This window comes from Copadichromis virginalis, linkage group LG23, assembly GCF_057382275.1.
Source record: "Copadichromis virginalis isolate Kocher_CV1m ecotype Utaka linkage group LG23, C_Virginalis_male_GT1.1, whole genome shotgun sequence".
NCBI classification, from domain to species: domain Eukaryota; kingdom Metazoa; phylum Chordata; class Actinopteri; order Cichliformes; family Cichlidae; genus Copadichromis; species Copadichromis virginalis.
The window spans coordinates 5,481,936-5,506,923 of NC_140639.1; the positions used below are offsets into that span (position 1 = coordinate 5,481,936).

At 38.7% G+C, this 24,988-nt stretch overlaps 2 protein-coding genes and 1 long non-coding RNA gene across 3 annotated transcripts; 1 reads left to right on the plus strand and 2 right to left on the minus strand.

Moving 5' to 3' along the window:
* Positions 1–597: 597 nt before the first annotated feature.
* LOC146680075 (E3 ubiquitin-protein ligase RNF126-like) lies at positions 598–8,200 on the minus strand. Its single transcript, XM_085447557.1, has 9 exons — positions 8,075–8,200; positions 4,844–4,902; positions 4,137–4,197; positions 3,386–3,621; positions 3,186–3,254; positions 3,027–3,096; positions 2,813–2,906; positions 2,360–2,475; positions 598–2,246 (listed from the first exon to the last, which is right to left on the minus strand). Exons 1-9 carry the CDS (start codon positions 8,150–8,152, stop codon positions 2,061–2,063), a joined length of 969 nt encoding a protein of 322 aa, XP_085303683.1. The 5' UTR covers positions 8,153–8,200; the 3' UTR covers positions 598–2,060.
* Positions 8,150–20,861, plus strand: LOC146680076 (uncharacterized). Its single transcript, XR_014917844.1, has 3 exons — positions 8,150–8,244; positions 10,283–10,396; positions 20,764–20,861. It is a non-coding gene; the product is annotated as an uncharacterized LOC146680076 (long non-coding RNA).
* fstl3 (follistatin-like 3 (secreted glycoprotein)) lies at positions 16,480–22,341 on the minus strand. The gene is made up of 5 exons (XM_085447558.1): positions 21,315–22,341; positions 20,747–20,932; positions 18,910–19,125; positions 18,585–18,812; positions 16,480–18,474 (listed from the first exon to the last, which is right to left on the minus strand). The coding sequence occupies exons 1-5, from the start codon at positions 21,382–21,384 to the stop codon at positions 18,422–18,424; spliced, it is 753 nt and encodes a 250-aa protein (XP_085303684.1). The 5' UTR covers positions 21,385–22,341; the 3' UTR covers positions 16,480–18,421.
* Positions 22,342–24,988: the final 2,647 nt, after the last annotated feature.

The following is a 24,988-nucleotide window of genomic DNA, read 5'->3' on the forward strand; positions in this document are numbered from 1 at the left end:
AAAGGCTGCGATTATACTGCGATTATATTATACAATTCATGGGCTGCATCCTCCTGAGGCCGCATTTGTAGACCGATTATGTCACAGCGACGCGCCGAAGGCTGTCCAAATTACTACCACATCCCAGAATTCATAGCGCGGCCCAGCCAAACTCCAGTTTCCAGCAATGGCGGCCGCTACTAAGTTTTAAAATTACTCATACTAATCTTTCTGGGTCACAAAATAAACTTTTAACATATTTTCAGGCGAGAAAGTAGTTGTGTAAACATCAAATATCTGCTCGGTTTATCAAGATATCCCTTTTAACCGGCACCAGAACCACTGAATCTACAGCAACCAAATATTTAATAAGCCTGATATATTCCAGCTTCACAGCTAGAAGGCAAAACAACAAGGTCAACAATGTTTTGTATCATTTGTTTGTTTTTTTTTAAAGAAAGATTATGAATCTGTAATTTCCCCTTGTGAGAGCAAACTCTGAGCTATATGTATTCATCTGTCTTCCAGTAAGATCAGTGTTCTGTCCATAACAATGCCATCTTTGAACATAAAACCCCTGATGTGCAGTACAATGTAGAGGAAATACACCCATATGGCTAAACAATTAAAGGAAACAGAATTTATTGGCTTCTTGATAACATTAGACAGGCAAGTACACCAGTGAAGGATTTAATATAGAATCTGTTTACTAGCTGCATGCCTTTGGACCAGGCCTTACTTTGAAAGTACAAAATTATCACAAAATCTTATTATGCATTGAAAACAGGTCCAGAAGTGCTCACTAATGGGGTCATTGTTCCTTGGTTGATGCTTGGCTGTTCTGGACAGCTTTGAAGGCGTCATGACAGGAACAAATAATTTAGACTGGGAACCAAAACAACTTAAAAGTTCACCATATCATTAGTTTTTTTTTTTTATTTGGTACTTGAACAAAAGGGTATCAAGAGGGTATGTTTTAACCTCTCCTCTTTTAAAATGACCCAGTTTTTATGATTACTGCACTACCATTTAGTTTTTAAACCACAGCACCACAGTCAGAGTATAAAAAAATGAATACACGTAAAACACTGTTGTTGTAAGACTTATTGGAAAGCCTTTAGAGTATTGTAACCACACCCTAAGAATGACTTACAGGAAATGAGTGCTAGCACCCAAACATCTTTATTTTCATCTGTTAGACAGTTTTGTCTGTACATGATCATACTGCAAATCAAGAGGAATTCAACTGGCAACTTTTGAAAATATTTATGTTTAAATTAAAATGCACAGAAATGTTTCAAAATGTATCACGTGTATCATATGTGGAAACATCTTTTATGGTTGCAAATATAAATCATAAAGTATGTGGCAATTGATAAAAAATTTACTGCAATTTAACAGATCATTTCAAGTGCAAACAATGGTACCTGTGTGATTCAGGTAATCTTAAAATAGCAAGTACAGGTTGACAATAAAATAATTATAGAAACTATTGTCAGTTTTTTTTTAAAGAGCTAAAGGGGTCAGATATAATATTGTTTCAATGTAAGTTCAAAGTGCACGCTTAAGCAGTGCACTATAGTGCATTTTGGGTCATTTAATATGCGAGATATGAATGCTCCTTAAAAAGGGATAGCTTTATTATTCTCTTGCTTTACTGAAAAAAGTGGGTCATCATAAAACAAACAAATCAAGAGATTGAAAAATGAGAAATAAAAAAAAGAACAGCAACTGTCTTGTTCTAGTTTTCTACCTTTGGATTCTTTTTTTCTCTTCTTGTATGAGGTGATTCAGGCAGATCAAGCCTCTTTAAGTATCCATGCTTCTATGCATCCTCCCTGACTGAAGGTGCACTCCAGGCCTCTGCCCTTCCTTTGTTCAGAATCCTGATGAAGGTGGGAGCAACAGGATGGGCAGAAATACATGGGCCTCATGTATCACTTATCCGTGAATCAGCGTGAGTGCTCCTGGGGAGATGCACTCAGGTTTCGGCCCTTCGGCAGGGAGAGGATGGAGGTCACTGCTCTGAAGTACAGCAGCCTGAGAGCTAAAAACAGCTCATGGGGTGACACATGTTCTTCCTACGAATTATCTGTGGAGTTCTCATTGCTGGTTGAACTTGAGGACTGGGGTGTTGAGGAGGATGATGAGGAGGAGGAGGAGGAAGAGGAAGAGGAGGAGGTAAAATTCATCCCTGATAGTTCTGGAGGGTTTGTTGCTGTGTTCTGTCCACTCAAGCTTTTCCTGCACACTGGACAAGTGTCATGCTGGAGAAAAATATAAAACCTTTTTAGAGTCCCATTTAGCCCAATGTTTCAGTCAGCAACAACTGAATATTTACTGTAAGGGTAAAGAATACTGAATAGATGATGTCTAGTACCTGTTCCAACCAAGGGACTATGCAATCATTGTGAAACATGTGATTGCATGGGAGCTGCCTCACATTTTCACCAACACTGTAATCTTCTTTACACACTGGACATTCCAGTCCTGAAGCTGAAATGTCAAAAAATATAGTTAAATATGGTGCAAATAGGTCAACAGTTAGTTCTGGATGAAACTTTTACTGACAGGCAAATGGCATTAGGACTTATTTTTCAGGAAAAGCTCCATATTCTTTAATATCCAGTGGAAACATTTGTTAAGTTAGGAGCAAGTATATTCCCATTATTAGTATTTTTAAAGTAAAATAGTGACTTATAATACCCTAAAGTTATTTACTTAAATCTACAAATAAATAGTCATACTTGATTAAAAAGAATAAGTCAAACAACTGAAATCTGATGACATACTTGCAATAGCCTGCAAAGCTGTTGTAACTTTTTTAACTTACCAACATGCTCATCTGTAATTTGTACTGTAGGAAGACTTTTTATTTTATCTCTATCAGCAGGTGGTGGTCCTGTATTCTCAAACTGATTTAATAACTAAACATTAAAGAAAGGAGAATATTAGAAAGGAGGATAAATTGAAAGACACATTTCATTCGCATCAGTATCTACAATGTTAATACAATCACTTAAAAAACAAAGTTTCTAAAAGAATACCTGTGTTATAATAGCATCTAATCCATTAGCACCCCAGGCATAGTCCATAGGATTTGAGTGAAGAACACCCCTTTAAAAAGAATGGGACATTAGAACAAAGTAAGCACATTTTGGTGTGAACTCCCACTCTATTTTAACACATCTATTTCACAAACTCACCAGGGTCCAACACCAATGTTTGGCATTGCCGTAGGTGCAATTATTCCATTTACTAGCTGCTGAATGATTCTATGAAAAAGAACATAAAAAGATATGACAGAGTAGGAGGCAGGAATATTAATAAATTGCCCAGCAAGCACAAACAAAACAAAACGAAACAAAACAAAACACCGCTTCACTTCACAATCTGCACTCTTTACCCCTCTAAAGTGGGAACTCCCTCGTGTCTCCCTGCTTGTCGTCTTGAACCATGGCGACTTCTTGGTTGCCTGGCACCATATCGTTGCCGAGATGCAGCTTCCCTTTCCCGACGGTTTTCAGCATCCCTGTTATCCTCTGTTGTGAGTCCAGCCCCAAAGTCAAAGCTATCATCAAAGACACCCAGGGCAAACTGGCCATAGCCTGAAGGGAATGTAAACAGGTGCTGGTCCGCATTCTGGGACACAAATAAATGAAAGCAAACACACTGACTTGGTACAAACAAGTGAAGCTTTTGGAGTACAAACACCAAACTTTTACATTCAATACAAAAACACTTTGAAAGTTAATGGTTTGGTTGATAATTAGGTCAAGGTTCACCAATGGTACAGTCACAGAATGCTGACTTGCAGCATTTCCCTGTTTACTGATCATTAAAGCCTGAGTAACTATCACTTTTAAAAAAATCTTTAGATTACTGATGCCTATTTTTAACAGGGAAAAGTAAAGCTAGACAAATTATTCAATAAAATACACTGTAAAGCTCAAAACTGCAGCTTCAAAAGCTAAAGTGCAAACTCCAAGACAAAGTTCATCATGCATGATAACATATTAGCACAAACGTCACTGGAAGCAGTTTTAAGAAATGCTGACTCTGTTACACAATAGTGTGCATAACAGAGGCAGAGCGGTACAAAACAGGGGGAGGTTAGATGATAAAGACAGAGTCTGAATAAAGAATGGGTTAGAAACCTCAAATGGTTGTTGATTCTGGGGCCTGCTGGAGATGGTAGACATGGAGCCATTGTCAGCACTAAACAGGGGAACATCATTGAGAGTGTTATGTTTAGACCCAGTGACATCAAAGGAAATGACCATGTGTCAACGTTTTTATCCTTTTATATATTTGTAATGTTTTGCTGCCATTTCACTTTGTTTTCTAGATTATTTACTTTTTGCAAACTGTTACCATGTACAACTTAGAGGATAACATCATTAAAGACACCTAAAAAAGGACAAAAACTCATGGCCATATGTTGATTACATCAGATTAGTTATTAGATTTTTTAGGCCACCCTTTAATGGAAGAAAATAACACAATCTTCCATCTCACAGTATATGCAAAGCATATACGGAAACATTTATATTTAAGCAAGTGAATTAGTTTGCTTTCTATTTCTGCTACTGGAGGTTTCCTAAATTTCATCATCTACAACTAATTATGGAATGCTCATCCTACTGATTTTCTAATATATATATATATATATATATATATATATATATATATATATATAAATAAAATCAGAATCAGAATACTTTAAAAATCCCTTTAGGAAATGATGTGATTTATTTCTTTGTTCCTTTCGAGAAATAGGAAATATACAGACATATATCAACAAAAACTACAAAATTTGTTTTACACAGGGTTAAACTGTTTTCAATATACACTTTTTACACACCTTCTTTCTTCCAGCAGTTCTTCAATAAACCCTGACTCACATCTTGGACATGTATACTCCTGTAAAACAAGACAGTAGTATGAGCAAACACATAATGTTGTTCTCTGATTGTGAGGAAAAAAACCCTTTCAATTCTAATAACAAGATGTACATTCTTTGCGAAGTGTAATAATTATTGCCATTCATGTAACATTATTCCCTACAAAATACTTTCTTTGCTTCCTCACTCACAATTTACAAAGAGATAAATTGATTTATCTGCAAATGCTACATACTATTTTAACTGTAAGAGTTAATGCATCTGCAGCCAGCATTGATTAATACAATTTATTTTTCATTCAAGCTATCCAGAAAAAAAAGACTGAAAACAGACAAAAGGCAACTTTAACCTTTAATCAAAAAATGATCACATAACTGCTTGTCATTTAAATCTTACATATTTGCAAGTGACTCCACAGGCTACATCAGGGTATATGTTAAGCAACTTATGCTTAACATATACCCTAGACTGGAAAAGCTTACTTTCAGGGTTTTGGTTAAAAAAAAAGAAAATCAATTGCAAGTATTTTCACCGATTACTTTTGTTTAAAGTGTGATGGACTGTAAATAAAACAGTTGTTTAAATGTATTTTATTCTAATGTGGTGGGACGTGTTAGTGCAGTCTATGTGCTGCTGTTGTTTCTAAAAGGAAAAATAAATAAATATATTAACTTGTGTATGGTTACACGTGGGTATAGAGCCAGAAAGAATAAGATCATGAGTACAAGAGGCGGAAATTAGCTTCTTTCGAAGGGTGGCTTGGGTCAGCCTTTGAGACAGGATGAGCTCAGTCATTAAAGTAGGGGTCAGAGCCACTACTCCTCCATATCAAAAACAAGCTAGCTACGGTAGATGAGCATCGCAGTAGGATCCCTCCTAGGTGAGCTGTTTCAGGTCAGCTTAAAAAAAATAGAAGATGTCTCTTTGATTGATAGATAGATAGATAGATAGATAGATAGATAGAGTTTTTCTCACTTAATTGGAGTAGGTTTGGTCATTTCAGTTTAGTTCCATGGTTTAAAAATTATTGGGATGGGGGGTTATTTTTTAAAGGGAACCCCGACTATTATTACAAGTTACTCTAAATATGTTACAAATTATCTCCACTACATAAAAACATACTTGAGAATAACTACATTTTTTTTTGTTATTCATTAAATCTTTGTTATTTAAAACTATTTTGGAGCCGTGGGAGCAGCCATGTTTTTTCGCACACAATGCATTCTGGGACGATGACGTGTATTGGTTGTCGGTAGTATAGGTGCTTTCGTTCAGTTAACCTGTTTTGTTTTTTAAAGTGTAGCAACCGTATTAACTAACTTGCCTATTAGTGACCTGGTTACGATTTGGTAGAACCGCCGAGATAATCCATCAACAATATAAGGTTAGTCATTAATATAATGCTGCTGCATCGGCTGGGCTAGTTACATCGTAAGGGTTTAAAAACCGAGCTTTAAAGTGATTAGCGGTAATACAAACCGTGAGAAGCCGACAGTGATCACTGACTGTTTTTAGGGGATTGTTGAGATTAAATCGAATAAGATACAAAGCATTGAAACGTGTTAAAAACACAACAGTCTTATTAAATGCAGACTACTTTGGGCCCAGAAACACGATTCATAATGTTGTGTTGTCATAATGTCATCACTTAAAGACCGGATACCGGTCATGGAGGCTAACAAGGGCCGCCCAAAGAACATGTGGATTAAGACATACGGCTTCAAAAAGTTTTGGTGCTTTACAACAAACGCTCTCAGTCGCTGTTGCCATTGGCAAGCAATAGCCGCATAGGCACCAGTAGTTTTCCCTCACTCTCTCGTCCTCGTGTGGCGGATTGTTTTCATCTTCATCTAAACTAGGTGCTGGTTGACTATTTTCATTCTCTCTCTCGGTTTGCTCTGGTTCAAACTGGAAAGGTTGAACAGAAGCCATTTCCAGTGTGCTGCTAACTGGATGCGGTGCAACCGTATGACATCACTACCCAGAGTGCATTGAGAAGTAAATAACAATGGCGACCTACTGGTAAATCGGTTTTATATAAAATGTGCTTAAAAGGAAAACATTTGGTGTATTTTAATATCACACATGTTTTATTGAAAGCACAGTACATATTTTAGCGCAAACATGTCTTAATAGCCGGAGTTCCCTTTAAGTCTTTGACATGCATTTGTCACGGTTTACAAAAACGATAAACGAAGTTCATAACATCTGTTACAAAAAAATCGCATTTACAAATCTATTTCTAATAGGAAAAATTATGAATAAAGTCATTCCCTACACATTTTCAGTATAGTTTAATTTGCATTACCCAATACTGTTCAAGATATTTTCTGTCCCTTGTGCCCCGTTTTTATCTCAGTTAACTGAGAAGACATCAAAAACAGAAGTGGAAGTCTGACTGGTCAAAATGAAATTTTATCACATATAGCTTACATATAATCCATCGTAATATGTACATTTATATAATATCAGTAATATCAAAACAAATATGTACAATTTTCGATATTATCAACCAACACTAGTGGAATGAATAACAACTGCAACCAGTTACACTTGAATTATGTTCTTCAAAAAAGCCAAGAATAAAAAGTCGCTAGTTGTTCACATGTTAGAGACATACACAACAGCACATTCCAAGTCATTTTCACCACCCTACACAAACCGTTAGCTGATATTTGACACTCTAAACGGCATGTTTAGCATCCTGTGACAGATCCTTTCAGCCGGACTGACAGAAACATGCACACAAGCGATTAAAAAAAACTGTTCAGTTTGAAAAGAATTTTCCGATATAATTATGAAAGTCCCGAAGTCTATAATTATAAAGATTCCAATTCTACCGTTAGTTACTGCTAGTAAGTGTAGCTAGCGGTCAGGCTAATACCCATCGAAATCCCATCAAATAAGGACCAGCATTTTTTTCAAAAGATATTACAAATTAGAAATCCATCTGTCAGTGAGGCTTACGCAGTTTGACGTTGTATAACAGCCGATCCTCTATTTAGAGGAGTAGCTAACTAACTGGGCAGGGTTGGCGAGATAAACGCTACATCGTAGGAATCTGCTAATACCGTTAGCATGCTAATTGTTGTCCTCTTACTAAAACAATACATAAGAAAGTACCGCCGATCCCATCGCGTTTTCAGTTTGTCCAAATTTTATTCTCTACAATTTTTATCCACTACACTTACGGGAAGCCGAGGATTGATCTCTGCTGAGCATCTATGACAGAAAAACCGGCTGGGCCATGGAGGAGCTTCAGCCATCATTAGCTACTAAACAGGTAAAGAGGAAAAACTACGGAGCCCCGAAAAGGACAATCAGGACACCACGCGAACTTGCTAGAAATGACGCTGACCTTGTGAGTGAACATAAACACTTAATATTACAATGTGAGGCTTTAATAAAGCTATTGTCGACATAGAATGCAATGAAATGTTATAGTCAGTTTAATATTTTGTAATAGATTACATGGATTTGTTAAGTTTTATTTATTTAACAGGGACAATTCATGTTACTGGACTTCGATATTCCAAAAAATATTAGACGTAAACATTGTAGATCACAGTGAACTGCTGACACTGTCATATAAAAACTTTGCCATAAAAAATACAAAAATAAAAACAAAAATAACATAGATAGAATTAAGTTAATAGTGACTGTGGATGGTGCCATAAATGTTGCCCTTGGTAAACCTCAACATTCAGTTTCCCTTACTGACAGGATGGAAGGATGGATGGATAGATAGATAGATAGATAGATAGATAGATAGATAGATAGATAGATAGATAGATAGATAGATAGATAGATAGATAGATTCCACAACCACAAGGCAAATTATTGCATTACTGCAGTGGGATAAAGTATTAAAAAAATTGTATATACAAAAATGATTACAAAAAATAAACAAAAACACAAGTTAGAGAGTAAAAAGAATTTGAATTAATAAATAGTATGTACACAATAAATATGACAAACAGCTACAAGAAGGTATGATACAGAAATATGAGTGTGAAATCTTGTGCCTGTCACACAAAAAAAGAGTTATTGTATAGTTTCATGAAGAATGCTAGGAATGAGCTCCTGAAATATCATTATGGCAGTTGGGTTGAATAGATCTGACACTTATTGGTTATTAAATATATATATATGCATTACAATTAGAATGTGTGCTTTAAAAAATCACACATGTGGTTTACAAAATGCCACCACATGGTGGTGCTTTTGTGTATCAAGTGGTGACTTGAGGGTATTTCACAGTGTAGCCAGTGACTAAAGATACTACTCACTCTTGACAAGTTTCTCATTTCTGTCCCATGATAAATAATAAATATGCAGTTTAGTTTTTGCCTGTTGTAAATGAGGATTCATACTAATATGTTAGCTTAAAAGCCTTAAGGAACTGGAGACTGGTCAATATAATTACCCCCAGTGAATCTGTATCACCACACAGTGTCTCCACTGAACTCGTGTTATCCCTGCAGGTTCATTGCCCCCCTGCTCACCGTCTTCACATGACAACCAGAGATGTGTTTTTGCAATTTGGCAGCACACTAGATTTATTTTGACACATGCTACTTTTCCATTGGATTACTGTCAACCACCTTATGAGCCAACAGGCATGCTCCAAGTATTTAAAGGTTTTGTAGCATCTGTTTTTGAACAAAACTATTTCATCAAATGTGGATTTTGTATTTTTCATGTGTCAGTGTTTGACAGCAGTTATTGGAATATCATCAAGTGTCAAACCTGAGACAGAAGACAGTAAAATAAGTAGTCACTCACACAGGAAAAAAGGTTGTGTTGTTTTAAATTCTTCATCAATCTGGTGGCCCTGAGATAGCAGTGAAAGGTCTCAGACATCACATAGTTGCATAAGGGCTGGAGAGCAAAATGATTGATTACACTTTGTTTTCAGGTCTGTTTTTATTTTTGAGGTTGTCAGCTAAAATCTAAGCAATATTTTTATTATACACAGGTGTCCTTAATGAGATTACCTTAACAGCAGACTCATGGCTATAAACATATCACATAAGTCTGGAGTCACATCACATGTTGACAGCAAGTAGGAGTTCCCATCTGACCAGCCATTGGCCAATCAGGTTTCTAAACCCTTCTGGCCTGATTTTTACATGAAAACATTTGCTTTCATGCTCTTGGTAACAACAGGCCTATATGCACCCAGCCTCGGGTATTTTTTTGTGTTTAGTGTTTGCTATTTTGCACAAACAACAAATAACCATGTATATCTGTAAATGTGTTATGCAAAAAAAAGTCAGTAAACCAATCAATAGCTTAAAGTATGGTATGGCACAGTGAATCACTGGAAAAAAATGCTGGATGTTGCCACACAGTAAAGCTAACAATGTAACCAAGTTAGTTCCTAATGTGCTCTCTAGGTTGATGTTGTGTCTGATCTGGCCATGTGGGAGCAGGAAAGACACGACTGTCCCATGGGCTGAGATTAGAGAGAGTCTGATAGCACCGAGGTTTGCTATGTCTGCCAGACTGAGGTAAGCTATTGTCTCCCTGAACCCAGTGTGTCACTGCCATTGCAGTTGAATGCTCATTGTAGCAATGCAATCTGGGGACTGAGTGACCGTGGGTCAGAATGAGGTCATGTGGGCAGCAGAAAACAATTACCAAGAGACCTTCTACATCATAGTTTTAGGTATAGAAGTTTAAAGTTGCTTTTAAACACTGGATATTTACCCTAAAACTTTGCAATAGTTGAAAATAATTTAGTCTGTTTTTTCATGGAGCTGCGATAAAGCAGCTTTTACCTTTTTAAGTCAGACTTTTAATGAATTAATTAATAAGACTTTTTTTTTTTAAGTCTGATTAATCTGCACGCTTACATTCACATGAAGTAACTCCTAAATACAATATTTGGTATTTTCATGACCTACTTTTAATAGCTTAATTTATATTGAACTCAAAAAGACGGCAAAGTGTCGCAGCCAAGGGAGCAGACAGATATGGTGCAAGGGACACTGCTGCTTTTGTCACTCCATCAAGTTTTTCCAGACATTCCCGCCAGGATTGCCCCACACTGTTCCCCGGGGCCCCAGAATCACACTAACATACACACATAAATACACACACATGCAGACACTCAGCAATAACAGCCGCCTGCTGGAACTTCCTGGGCCTCTTAGTCATGCGTCACTTGTTTTCAGTCCCACCCATCGAAGACTCTCTCTTCCTCCAGACATACTCTGTCTGATGCCATGTGTCACAAAACTTGTGCATTACACACACACACACACACACACACACACACACACACACACACACACACACACACACACACACACACAGCCAAAACATTAGTGGTGGTCAAAGCTCTCTTTAACAAAATAAAACTTGTACGTCTAAGAACATGAAGATATGCACAGCTTATAATCATATGTGAATCACAGCAGGCATCCCAGCGATGTTTTTCCACTCTGCATGTTTCAGGATAAACCTCCATGGTACAGCGTTAGTACATAAGTGTTTAGGATTACATCACTGAGCAGCTAACAAAATATAGATGTTGCTAGAGGAACACATGTGTACAATTAGCTACTTAGTTTCAAATGACTTGTTGTAGTGGAGTGTTTGTGGTAACTGCAGATGTTTTGGCAAACTTTGATTTTGTCTGGTTTCATCAAGCAGTTGTTGCATTAAGTCGTGGTAATCAGTCCTGATCACTAAGAGTGTGTTTTTTATGCCCTTGACCCAATCAGTATCTTTTTGTATTTGCTTCAGTGCCATCTAACTTTGGATCCTCCTGATTTTTTCCTCAAGAACCACCATTACATTTTTATTTCTATTTTTCTGTTTAAGAACCACTGGCTGAACTGTCATACATTTGCCTGGTCAAACATCAGTGTTACCACAGGAAAAAAAAACTGTAATCATTTTCTGCATAAACTTCAACATAGAAATTTTGGGTTTGCTCGTATGATTGGAAAGGAAGAGTCACTGAGTCACTCATTCTCCATGAGGAATGAAGAGTATATTCAAATCTAAGTGGGTATTGATATCGTGAGGAAATAAGCTACAGTTACAGTTTACAATAAAGAAACCATGTAAGTAATAGGTTGCTGAATACAGTCTCAGAACCACTGAATGTGCTACAAAGACAACATAAGCCATGTGTGAATCACTCAAGCTGCTGGAGTTTAACAAGTTTGTCAAAGAGACAGTACAAATACATCATCTAGATGTTCTAGTTTAATGACTAAATGTTTTGAGTTGGGTAAAGTGGGAAATCCAGAGTTGAGACATTGAGACATAAAGCAAGTTAATCCCCCCACACCACAATAAAGAATATCACTATACCTTTTTAAAACTTTTTTTTAAAATACTTGGTACAAAGAAACCAAACAAAAAAACCTATGTCTGATAGTCACCCCAGCTATTGGAAGCCGCTAACCTGGATATCTTGACAGTGTTATTGGTGCTAATGGCTTCTAGAGCTTATTTAATGCAGTTAGCTGGCAAATACCAGTGTGCTGCCTGATTGCACAGATTCTTCATCCAAGAAATCTGGTGAGTGAAATTCAAGTAACCCTGCAGCAGATTGGCGAGCCGTGCAGGGCATAACCTACATCTCACCCTATGACAGCTGGGATAGGCTGTAACCCAACCGTGACCTGAATTAAATAATTGGAAGAAAAAGGAAGGATGGAAATGTAAGCATTTCATTTGTGTGTTACTTAGTATTAATCGGAAAATATCTGAGTAGGTGCATTTTCACCCATACATAGTAAATGTTGCTAACCAGTCCATTGCATAGAAAACATAGCACCCTCACTTCTCGCTCAAATGTAGCCGCTGGTGTCAGCCATAATGCTACACCCCAAACTTTAAATGCAGAGTCCACAAACCAGTGGGTGACATCAAGGTCACTATATTGTTCTGTTATGTAGAAAAGTCCATGGCTTTTACATGTTTTGTATAGATGTGTAAAGGTATTGTATGTCTGTCTGCATGAATGAAACTACAGAGTGCCATAATACTCATAGAGCATCAACAATGTTTGTGTGTCTCGTACCAGCAAAAGCGTATGCTATACACCACTAGAGTGTCCGCTAAACACGGTGTCAGTTCATTTAAACCATCTGTTTGTTTATAAGATGTTAAGCTTAGCATTCTGGGGAATAGATGCCATATGAATCTCCTGAGCTTGTCATTGGTACATTTTTCTTCAGCTAACAAAGGTTCTCTGAACAGGTGATTTAATTAGGTGTGTCCTGGTGGTTATTGCAGAAGTTCCTAATGAGCAGGAGAAATGAAATGAAAAGGCAACTTTTCCATTCTCATCTTTACTGAATTTACATGGTATGCTGTAACACACGACAGCACATAAATGCTCAAGCAATTTTCCATCATAACTATCCAACTTTCCATGATAAACAAGCAGGTAGCTGGCCAAAGCTAATAAAAAAAGGTATTTCACTCTTGTTTCTGTAAGTGAGCCACCTGAAAAGCTGATGTGAAACTGGCCGTGGTCTGGTAGCTCTCCAAGCCTCAAACAGCACAATTGGACTTCATTTGAGTCAAGGTTAGGAATGTAATAGAGCCCCATTATCACACTTGACTGACTTTTCACTTGTGCAGTGTGATATTTCAGCACAAACCCAAACCAGAGCTAATTTACGTACCTTGTCAAATGTCAAGGCAGAGAAACAACAAGCGCCTATTTTCCCAGCATAAATGCTCCCAGAGACTTTAAAAACCACGACTAGACATTCCCTCAATAGTTTTTTGAATATAATAGTGAACTCATCAGGGATCAATATTTCATAATTATGTCTGGAATTATATTTTGCAGAGAATCTTACTGTATATTTTGCTTGTCCGGTTTCTCCCTGTGATTCCTAGTACATATGGGCCGGACCACACGCAGAGCCCACAGAGAAGCCAGAGGTCATGATGAGGAAGTGAAACAATTCACCAGGAATAATTTGGGACAATTAGCATTTACACAACTTCCTAACTCTGCTGATTTGTTGTTGATGATCAGTACTTGGATAACGCTGTTGTTTTGCACTACACTTGCCTGCAGTTTTACATTACTGTTGCCTCAAATGACTCAAAGAAAGTGGCTTTGGTGATCGCAGACGTTTCTCAGAACTTTTGGGGGATTTTTCTGGACATCATTGTCTTTACCTGACATCCACAAATAATCTCTGAAAATCAGCTTTGAAATAACACTTCTACGGCATGAAACAAAACTTCTAAACATTGCCTAATTATTATTAATTGCTGTTTATTATAAAGGCTCTTTAGTGAGTTATAATCAGCAGTGATATGTTCCCTGACAGATAGATTATTTTGCTTCTAAAGAACATGTTACTCCAGATAAGCAATAAAAAGCAAAAAGCTTTCCCAAGAAATATATAAAACATCATCTGTAATTTAAAAGTATAAACTAAAAGGCTGATGCACTGGCTATTGTGTCAGCATAATAAACTATTGTCAGACGTAAAATATTGCGCACATGTGGAAATTTGAAAGACTCGTCATGTAACAGAACAACTCTGGGAAATAATGTGTGAGGCAGATATTTTCTGATGGAGTGATGGATCTGATATCTATTAGTTTCAGCTGTGGGATGGAGATGTTTACAATCCAGTGGCGCGATCCAGAGAGTGGGTGGTCTCCAAAACACTCCACAGCACTGGGTTTCATCACAACATTGTTTCAGATCTAAATGTTGGCTGTTACTGGAAGTAGTAATGCAAGTTGGAGGAAATGATACCATGTGGACGTCGTTGAGAAAGAAGCTCGACATATCAGAACAGGATAATGACGCATCCTTCAAATTTCAGTGTGGGCGTCACATTATAGCCGCATGTGTTTGGAGGGATATAAACAACTCACCAAGGGGCTCTGATGTAACGTGTATGACTTTTCCCTTGGTCATAACAGGTGAGCTTCAACAGCAGAGATGAATCCATACTCACACCCACACACACTAACATACACCCACCCACACACACACAAAACCGTGTTCCAGGGGAAGCAAGGCTAACACCTCTTTGGATATACCACAAACCATAACATGTAGTAAAAGGAATGAAATATGGAGCAAAGTGGGCACAGCATTCCTGAGGTCAGCGGTAGATGTAATTAGAATTGCTCTGAAATGGCTCATAGGTTTACTCTGTGGTTATGTTATTACCACCACTGCTATGACACAGGCCCATCATATCCAACATCAGCTGGAGGCCTACGTGGTAATGATGTCCAGGCTGTTCCTGGTGAAGATGTTACACAGTCATAATGACAACAACATTTTTTTAAAATTTGTTTTAAACAAAATGTACCTAAATGAGCGTAGTTAGTCAGCACACGTGAACCAAAACTCCTCTCTCGCTGTGTTTTCCACTTGTGTATTTTACGGGGAGACCACAGGTATGTCAACATATGTACCTCAAAAGTGTGGCAAATTCTTTATTGCGGTAGACATTCATTACAAATTCTTGTGGGGGTGCCATATTTTAAACTTTAAAAAAAAGAGACTAGTTTGGTGGGGTAAATAATATAGATGGCAAAGGTGTGGGAATTTTAAAAAAATATTTATTACACAAATATGTTACTAGTTGGTTAAAAGTTATAATATATTAACATATAGAAAATGCAAGCTGTTTCAGCTCCACTCCAACTTTCTTCGCAAGTAGAAGGCAGAATTTTTCACCTGGGATGACAGTATTAAGAATATTTTCTAATTTTTTGACACCATACAGAGCTGGGGATAGACTTTACTTTACTTTGGCTACGGCAACGTGAATTCCACATTAATAATGGAAAACTAAACTGGCTTAGTAGCTACACTAGCTACCTCTTTTGTCTATAAAACTCTAGTAAACCATAGTGAGATCATGGCTGTTTGCTTGATGACAAAAGCTGACCAATATGTGTATGCAAGAATGCCAGAGTCAAATTATTTGAATTAGTTTGGGTCTTTTTTATACACAGTATACTAACGATGTTAAAATGTACATTTCTGAAAAAGCAACACATTTTACGAGTGGGCACAGCAACAGCTTTGCTGTGGCATTATTATTTGCCCTGTTTGGACTAACAAAACATCTAATTCCATTCCCAGTGTAATAAAAGGGTACTTGGACAGGAATATAAACATCTGCCTAAAGTTGAACCAGATGCTGCTGCATGGCGGAGTGCAGGATTCAGAAGAGGAAGGCTAGAAACAGAAAAACAAGGGAGGTACTTTATACAGGAAAGTGAGTCAGTATCAAGGCCTCAGCGCTTCGAAACATTCAATCCTTAGCTCCTTTACCCTTCATCCCCCTGACCCGTCCCGCCTTTTCTAGGACGGGGGATATCCCTGAGGAGACGGGAGGAAAGCTGGACAGGCTGGATTTCATTCTCTTTCCTCTCGCATGTGGCCTTGCGAGGGATGTCAGAAAGGCAACTCACCCACTGCACGCACAGAAGACGAGGTCTAACCACAGCACACATAAACTGACAGCCTCTGTCTGGCTGCTGGAGCCTGATCCACCACCCTAAACCCCAGCTGATGAGTTCTGTTTAAGGGTGCAAGTATGATCTCATTTGGCTGAAGTGATTAAGACGGTGACACAGTTAAGAAAAATTTATTTATCATCAAATACATGTCAGATGCTGTTTCACATGCGTAAAGTATTGTTATTAAATTACAATTGAGGCAATAACAAGGTATAACAAGGCAGCTGGGAAAAGAACATTTTGATTTTTAAAGAAAGAAGACGCACTGTGACACATGAAACTTTAAGTTGTTTTACAACGGCAGTACAAAAATATGTTAATGCATTTGTCATTCAAAGTTCACAGTAGGTACACGGGTAGGTGGTACACTTGAGATTGTTATTTACAGAAGGAAAGTTAACATGTTTCAAAGTACACTATTAAGGCTGTTTAGAGTATCCAGGCATCTGCTTTGAGTTTAATATGTTGAATTGGATCACTTGACTACTGGGGCGCTCGTGGCTGGGGCGATCGTGGCTCAAGAGTTGGGAGGTCGCCTTGTAATCGGAAGGTTGCCGGTTCGAGCCCCGGCTTGGACAGTCTCGGTCGTTGTGTCCTTGGGCAAGACACTTCACCCGTTGCCTACTGGTGGTGGTCAGAGGGCCCGGTGGCGCCAGTGTCCGGCAGCCTTGCCTCTGTCAGTGCGCCCCAGGGTGGCTGTGGCTACAATGTAGCTTGCCATCACCAGTGTGTGAATGTGTGCGTGAATGGGTGGATGACTGGATATGTAAAGCGCTTTGGGGTCCTTAGGGACTAGTAAGGCGCTATATAAATGCAGGCCATTTACCATTTACTTGACTCTGCAGATTGACTCTGATGGCAATATAATCAGGTATTTTCAATTGGTCCAAATTGTACTTCATTCCCAGACAAATTTAATTTTCCTTTAAGTCAGGCACTGCTAATTACATGTGTCTGTCCTGTAAGTTATTTAAACAAAAAACAAAAAAATTCAAAACAAATCAAAGCAGCAAAACAGCATCAGAACTAACTTGCATGACGTACAAAAAATATTTTACAAAACAAAAAAAAGCATTCAACAGAGGAGGTATTGTAGAGGGCTCTGGGTTGTACCAACAGCCTTGTGAGACTCCCAGAAACACAACAAAACTGTTAATTTCGGTGATCAGCGGGTGGCCAAGAGTTTGGCCTGGGATTCAGAGTAAACATGTGTAGGGGGGAATAGAGACTATACAGATTTGTTTAGACTGAACCCCGTCCTCACCACCCTAAATGAAGTATATGCAGCTGAACTTGTAGTTGCCACGTTGTTGTTTGTGGTGAATTGAACCCACATCAACAGACGACAAAATAGCATCAGCTTTCGAAAAAATTAGCTTTGCTTTCCATTAACTTGAGGGAAAATGTTTGTTTGTGGGGAATGGAGTCTTTAAAACTGTAAAATATTTGTAAAATGCCAAACCCAGTGACTTCATATATATATATATATATATGTACATTAAAAAACAAACAATAAATACTTTCTTTTTTTTGCATGAGTGTGGCAGGGCGTGGCCTGCCATGCCATGCAGGTGTGTCCACCTTCCCTGCACAGCATCGCAGGCCACGCCCCGCCACAAAGAGCTTTCATAGAGTATACTATTTTTGTTTTTTCTTTTACTTTCATTTTTTTTTTTTTTAACCAGGCTAAAAAACATAAATAGAGTTTTAATACCTTCTCCAATAAATAGTACTGGTATTCTATTTACAATATGCACACATCTCCCAAAGAGCTCATGAGATATATCTGTCTCATGACAAACGCATTCATCTGCCTCCACTTTCCAAACTGAAACATAGTTAACAAAAAATAGCTTTTTAGAGGCATGTGTGTGTTATTAAACACCTCTCTTCCAACAGAGGTGTCTCATATCACATCTACCATTAATATGTAGAAAGGGGGGAGGGGGGAGTGATTGTCAAAAAAAAAGTTCCTTATGGGAAGCTAGTGGAGCAAAAATGTTTTTTGATCGGGTCATATCCTACAAAAAGGGGCTGCGTCAGGAATCGACCATCTAGACTGCGTTTTCCTCACTGCCATCCAAGATGTGAAATTTCCGAGATGGACCTGCAACAAACAAAAAAAGAGCCATAAATGACTTTATTGTAGCAAACAATGTCACAGCAATGTAAAGACAGGTAAAAAGTAGAAGCTGGCAGGTGTTTGAGCAATCTTACTGTTGCAGTGCCCATAGTGGCGAACTCCTATGGAGCGGCCGAGGAAGCAGGTAGCCCGGCGGAGGTGGCAGGCGCTTGGGTAAGTGACGTTGTCATTACCACAGATACGGTGCTCAGACGGCATGGGTATTGGGCAAGGTGCAGTGCGGCACATGACGCAGTGAGCACTGTTGGTCTGGTCGGTCACACAGGTGTGAGTTCCTGGACACACAACACTGGAGCACGACTCTGGGGAAATAAAGAAAAATAAAAGGCATTAGGGCAACAGAATTGTTGGAATGCTTAAGAACAAAACAGCTTAGCTTCCAGGGAAGGATGAACTTACTTCTGCACTCTCCGTGGTACATGACCTCAAGGTCTGGGTGTCCCATACAGCGCGCCATAAGCAGAGAACACTCATCCTTATATGTCTTCCCATCGCTGCCACACACAGGATGCCTCCGGGTAATGTGAGAGCAGTCTGGAGAGCAAACACACTGAGGCCTTCCTGTCTTCATCTTGCAAACTTTCCCGGGACCACATCTGACTCCCTCACATGTCTCTACAAAAGCACAGTGTAATGTTACTGTATTAACAAGACTGCAGACATCAGGTGATTCACCTGCGTTTTCATACAAAACAAGCTGGAAACCTGGGTTTTTTCCCAGATCACAACACAATTCCCACCTTGCACAATATTTATAATAATCACATCTCTTTATTGACCGTTACACACAGAGGTGTCTCGCCCGATGGAATGTGAGGCTGGCGTGTTTTCATAACAGATCTGTGTATGGCTGCACACAGACTGTGCGGAGGCTGTGAGGAAGGAGTTCAAAAAGCTGTCAGGAAAGTTTACGGGCTGAAAAACGAGGAAGCTACAGGCTATTCCGACACCTCATAATGTCAAAGCACAGGACGATCTGTAATCCTAGCGCAAAATCAACATGAGACAGTGCATACAGATCTCTTCCTGGGTTTCTGAGTCTGTGGAGATGATTCCTGATGAGCTCCGAGTCCCGAGGATTCTGTAAACAATCGGGAACTTATTTCCTGTCTCCAACAGTACTTTAATATCCTGTTTTATTTCAAAGCTGTGTTTTCATTGCTCGACTCCCCTGGTCTGTTTCTATGGTTGATTTCAATCTCTCCCTTTCTGTCTTGCTGTCTGTACACCTTCTCTTCATGTCCTCTGCATATGCCACTAATGTCCAGAGTTGCTAGCTATTGCTTGCTATTTATTTGGCATGACACAACATGGTTGAAAATATTGATGTTTTCCTCCTACAGAAATCCAAACTATCAAAATAGCGCAGGACATTATGATTCCCAGGTGTCTGGGCAAATTTCAGAATGCAGGAAAACATTTTCCTGTTTGTGAAAGAAAACAGGACTCCTTTTTAACTAGCTTTGGTTTCCACCAGCCTCATTAATTTCCCATGAGTTACAGCGGTTTATTTTTATGCAAGAGGCATTTTAACAAAGCTTTAACTGTGTTCTTTCTGCTTATTTAAAATTTATCTAAACAGAATTCACATCTCAACTTCTCCATGATGACCCATGTGACACACCAAGGCAAACATGGGGCTGAGTGTATCCAAAAATGCCAGTAGCTAGTCTTGTCTTTTTAGTGGAACTTATTAAACATGGAAAGAAAAGAAAAAAACATTGTTCACATGCAAGTTCTGCTTATGAAAACAGAATTTATCTGCAAGCGAACCTGAATGAACCTTGCAGAAATTCCATGGCAGGAAGCTTCTCAGGACAGCTGGAGTTTTGTATAATGCCTCTCCTTGATCCTCGTCTGCAATTTGTTAGAAAGCTGCACTGGGAACTCATTGTGTAAATATCTCACAAATGACTCAAATGGACCTTCTCTCTCCAAGAGACACAATTGTTACATTATGCAATGGAATCCCCAGTGTATTAATCGAAACCCAATGATATTTAAGCTTTGTTTTTAAGTGCTCAAATTATATCTAGGGTATCAGCTGTTATTCCATGTACTCACCTTAAACTAACTACAGTAGCAGACCAAGCGCGGTAAATATTCGAAAGAATATGACTGTTAAGAATTAGGCAGCATCTTTTTACAGTTAATGGCAGTGACTAAGAGCAGTACATGCAACTTGCTTCTTATACTTGGCAGATGCAACTCATTACTTTCTTAATGGTTTGTTTACCTTTGCATGGTTTACAGGAGACAATACCCAGGAAGCCCAGCAGGCTGACTTCATTCATGGGCAGGCTGGTGTTGGACCACGCTGTGTCCAGGCGTCCCCCGGCACAGCACTCCTCCCTGGTCACCCCTCTCATCAGCACCATGTCGCACCTTTGATCTTGACTCTGCTGCAGCCAGCACATCCCAGCTGGAGATGGTGCCATAACAGATGTTAATTATTATAGGAATATTTATCTTTGTTACAGAAACACTTAGGAAGTGTATCGTGTTATTATGAACGATTGTCAATCACACTTCATAAGTCTTGTCACAAATCTTTGTCTTTTTAAAAATATTATACCATCTAGAACACTATATATTACATATGTCAGGGTTTTTTAACACATATCAGTAGTAAATAGCTTATTTCGAATTTACAAAAATGTACATGCAAAACAGGAGAAAAATGGATTGGGGTTTTGTCAAAATCCTTCTTTCACAGTGATCATTTTACCAATATTTCTGCTATGATTTTTAAAGCATAGGACATTTTGTTCAACATATGGAAAAAATGGAAAACATCTACTCACCACTAACAGGATTCCTCCCAATCTGACAGAAAGCGAGAATCACCCCCAAAACTGAAATCAAAACGTTCATTGTGTATTCTGAGTTAGTTTAAAAACTTCTTCTCAAAAGGTTGTCTGAGCAAACACCTAGAAGAAAAGGTGATGGTCCTTTGGCAAATAGAGCTGATCACTCTGAGTTAACTTTGCAAGTAGCTCTGCCTTAAGTGAATGAATGTGTTGTGAATAAGTGATGTCGTTCCCCCTCTGTATAAATATTTATGCTGCTGGGATGGGCGATCCTCTCAGCCAGTAATAAGCCAGGGCAGGACACAGTTTGACTCTGACTCAATTTCCAGAGTCGGGAAATGATCCATGCCCTGCAGCACTAGACGGAGGGCACTTATATGACCTCACAAAACCTTTTTACACCACACTAAATAATAAAAATCATGAAAAGCGCTTGTTTTTTAATAGCCTTTTCTTTATAAAACATTAAGTTTTTCTAAAGACAGCAGTGTTTCCTTATATACTATTAATTAAAAGATGAACCTTTGGATGTAACCTTTTTGTTGCCCGTTGGGGTCCAATATGTTTTACTTTGTATAATTTCATTTAGCCTTTAATGGGGCACAGCTTGGAGATACTTATTCTCCTTTTTCTTTCTATCGGCTGCTCTGTGTGGTTTTGGGACATGGCCCATTGAAATGACACACTTATTTCTTATCTCATTGTTCTTTTGAAGTGACCCTAAACTGTTCTTTCTGTAGTGTAAATCCAGCAGAAGGCAAAAGTTCCCCACAACAAAGCTACAAATTATTATCCAGTGCCTATAATTATATGTATCTAGCAAATCCGAATACATGAAGCAATTTGCCTCGCCAGCACTGTCATTCCTTATTTTGTTGACTGTCTGGGTTTATCAATGAATGCTTATGTTTCGCTGTACAGCTGCGGTTAGAATAATACTGAGAGACGAAGGAAAGAGTGGGAGTGAAGGTGGTCTGCCCTTGGGCAATATATCAAGTTCAATAAACAAAACTATGACATACATGTCTGTCCTTTCATTGCTAATCTACGATCAAACACAGACAGCCACAAGCAGCGAGACTGAAAACATTCAATAAATTTTTTTTTAAAATGTGGACATATATACAATATCTGTCAAGCGCAGGGACAACAATGTTCATGTAACACCACCCAGTCTTTAGAAATGGCACACTAGGAGCGAGTAGAGCCTAATCTATATTAATACTGTGTCAGATCAGGACATCTGCTCTGCTTTTCCTCCTTTCCTGCACTCATTCACCCCCTGACACTGAGAGGTAATGACAAAGTTATGCGAGTCTGCCCATCTGTCTGTCACAGCTTTATTTTTAATGTTCCCTTTTGATGGTTGAGGGGGAAATGGAGGTAGCATATGCTGCAGTATCTGAGTCTTCGTGAATGATGTTGGCTTCTTCAACGGAGATCCCCAGGGCAATGAAGGAATGCTGCGTGACCTAGGAGGGGAGGAAAGACGAAAAGAGCGCAGCAAGTAATGGCTGTGGGTGGCCTGCCTCCTTGCTGGGTTTCTGCAGATCCACTGAGCCCCTCATATGGTTTGGATCATCACTGCTGAGTGATACAATGAATACAGGATGGTGGGAATTTTGCAGCATCCGCTGTATGATTTTTATTAGAGAATTTAATGTGTCCCATTTTTGTGGGATTCTAGTCTTTTTCAAGTGGCAGGGCTCTTTGGAGTACCATGAAAAAAATCCAGCGTAGACTGTTTCCATCGTGGAACAGTCAACACCTGCCTTGTCAGCACATCCCCGACAAGGCAGGTGTGGGGTTCGGTGTCATTCTGTAGATCACCAAAAAAAATTTTTTTTAAAAAAAACACACCACTGCCATCTAGTGGAGTGGTTTGGTGTATATAATATAGCAGGGTTTTATCTTTGCTCACACACATTTAGCTTGTAACTAGGGATATGCATTCACTGGAGCCCCTTTTGCTTTCAGAGTTGCCTTAATTCTTTGTGGCATAGATTCAACAAGGTAATGGAAACATTCATCAGAGTTTTTGATCCATATTGACAAGACAGTATCGCACAGATGCAGATTTCTAGGCATTTCTCGGGAAATCTCTCAATGCACCACATCTGAAAGCTGCTCTATAGGATTTAGATCTGGTGACTGGAGGCAGTTTGAGTACAATGTTCAATGACTTGAGCTTTGTGATATGGTGCGTTATCCTGCTGGAAGCAGAATCAGTAAATAGGAAGATGGATGCACTAATGTCATAAATATGTACATTGTCACCAACAATACTCAGGCTGTGGAGTTTAAAGAATGCTCAGTTGGTAGAATGGGCCTCAAGATGTGCCAATTCTACCCACACCACCACACTGGGATTGATTGTGCTTATACCAAATTCTGATGCTACTATCTGAATGTCAACAGATATCCAGACTCAGATAAGGCAACCCCAATCTTCTACTGTATTGTATCTAATTTGGTAAGGGTTAGCTTCAGTTTCCTTGTTCTTAGTGGCACCCAGTCTAGTCTTCTACTGCTGTAGCCCATCTGTTTCAAGTGCTTTGTGTACATAGATGTTCTATATGTATATGTGTGTGTATACACACACACACACACACACACACACACACACACACACACACACACACACACACACACACACACACACACACATATATATATATATATATATGACCACAGAGTAAGCCTCCTCTGTCCCTCCATCCCCAGATGAGAAACATCCCATTTTGGCTTTTCTGATGCATATACTCAGTTCTGCTCAATATTGTTTTACACTTGACGCAACAATGACATTGTGTTATGCTGTAAAACAAACAATATGCAACAAAGTAACAACTTTCTATTTAAAAAAGGAGGAAGCCTAAGTATCCCCATGTCCAACTAATAACAAAGTAATTAAAAACGCATTCCACTGATACCACTTTAGCTCACTGGGTTGCAAAGAGAACAACCCTTATTCCATAAGGCCAATATGGAAGCTTGCTTCCAAATCCACCCTGAGGCCATTTTCTACAAGTCTTCTTTATGCTTTTCTCCCAGCTTTCCAGCCTTAGCCGATGTTTGATAGGACAGTGTCGGACAACATGCCCAAAAATATATATTACAAATTGCATTTGAAACATGAGTCTTTTTGAGAAATATGACTAACTAGTAGTGTTAATCAGGAAGTTATTTCAAAGTTAAGAGAAAGTCACACATGGACTGCTAGACTGAAAGAGAAAACAAAGTGAGACCTGTTTTCTTCAAAAACAGGTTTAATTAACTAAAGAAACCAAGGATATAAACACACCTCAGTTGCTGCCCCACCTAGGAGTGAAAAGGAACAGGAAGGGATGCACTCCTTATTTATATAATGCCTGTGGTGAATTCAGTTAAGGAACAAAGAAACTCAGGAACCAATCAGCAATGAGAAAATCAGGACAGGACTTCAGGTAAAGGAGTTGAGGTGGGGATAAATGAGGAAAATTGTAAAGAAAGCAGACAGCTTTTCCTCTTATCTGCTGAAATGCAAGTTGTGATCAACTCTAGGACCAAATTTATTATAATATATGTATTATTATATTATATGTATATGATTAAATGAAGCTGTTGCTGTCTTTTCTATTTTTCTTCCTTTAGCCAGTAATTTACAGGGGTAATTGATAAAAAGTACC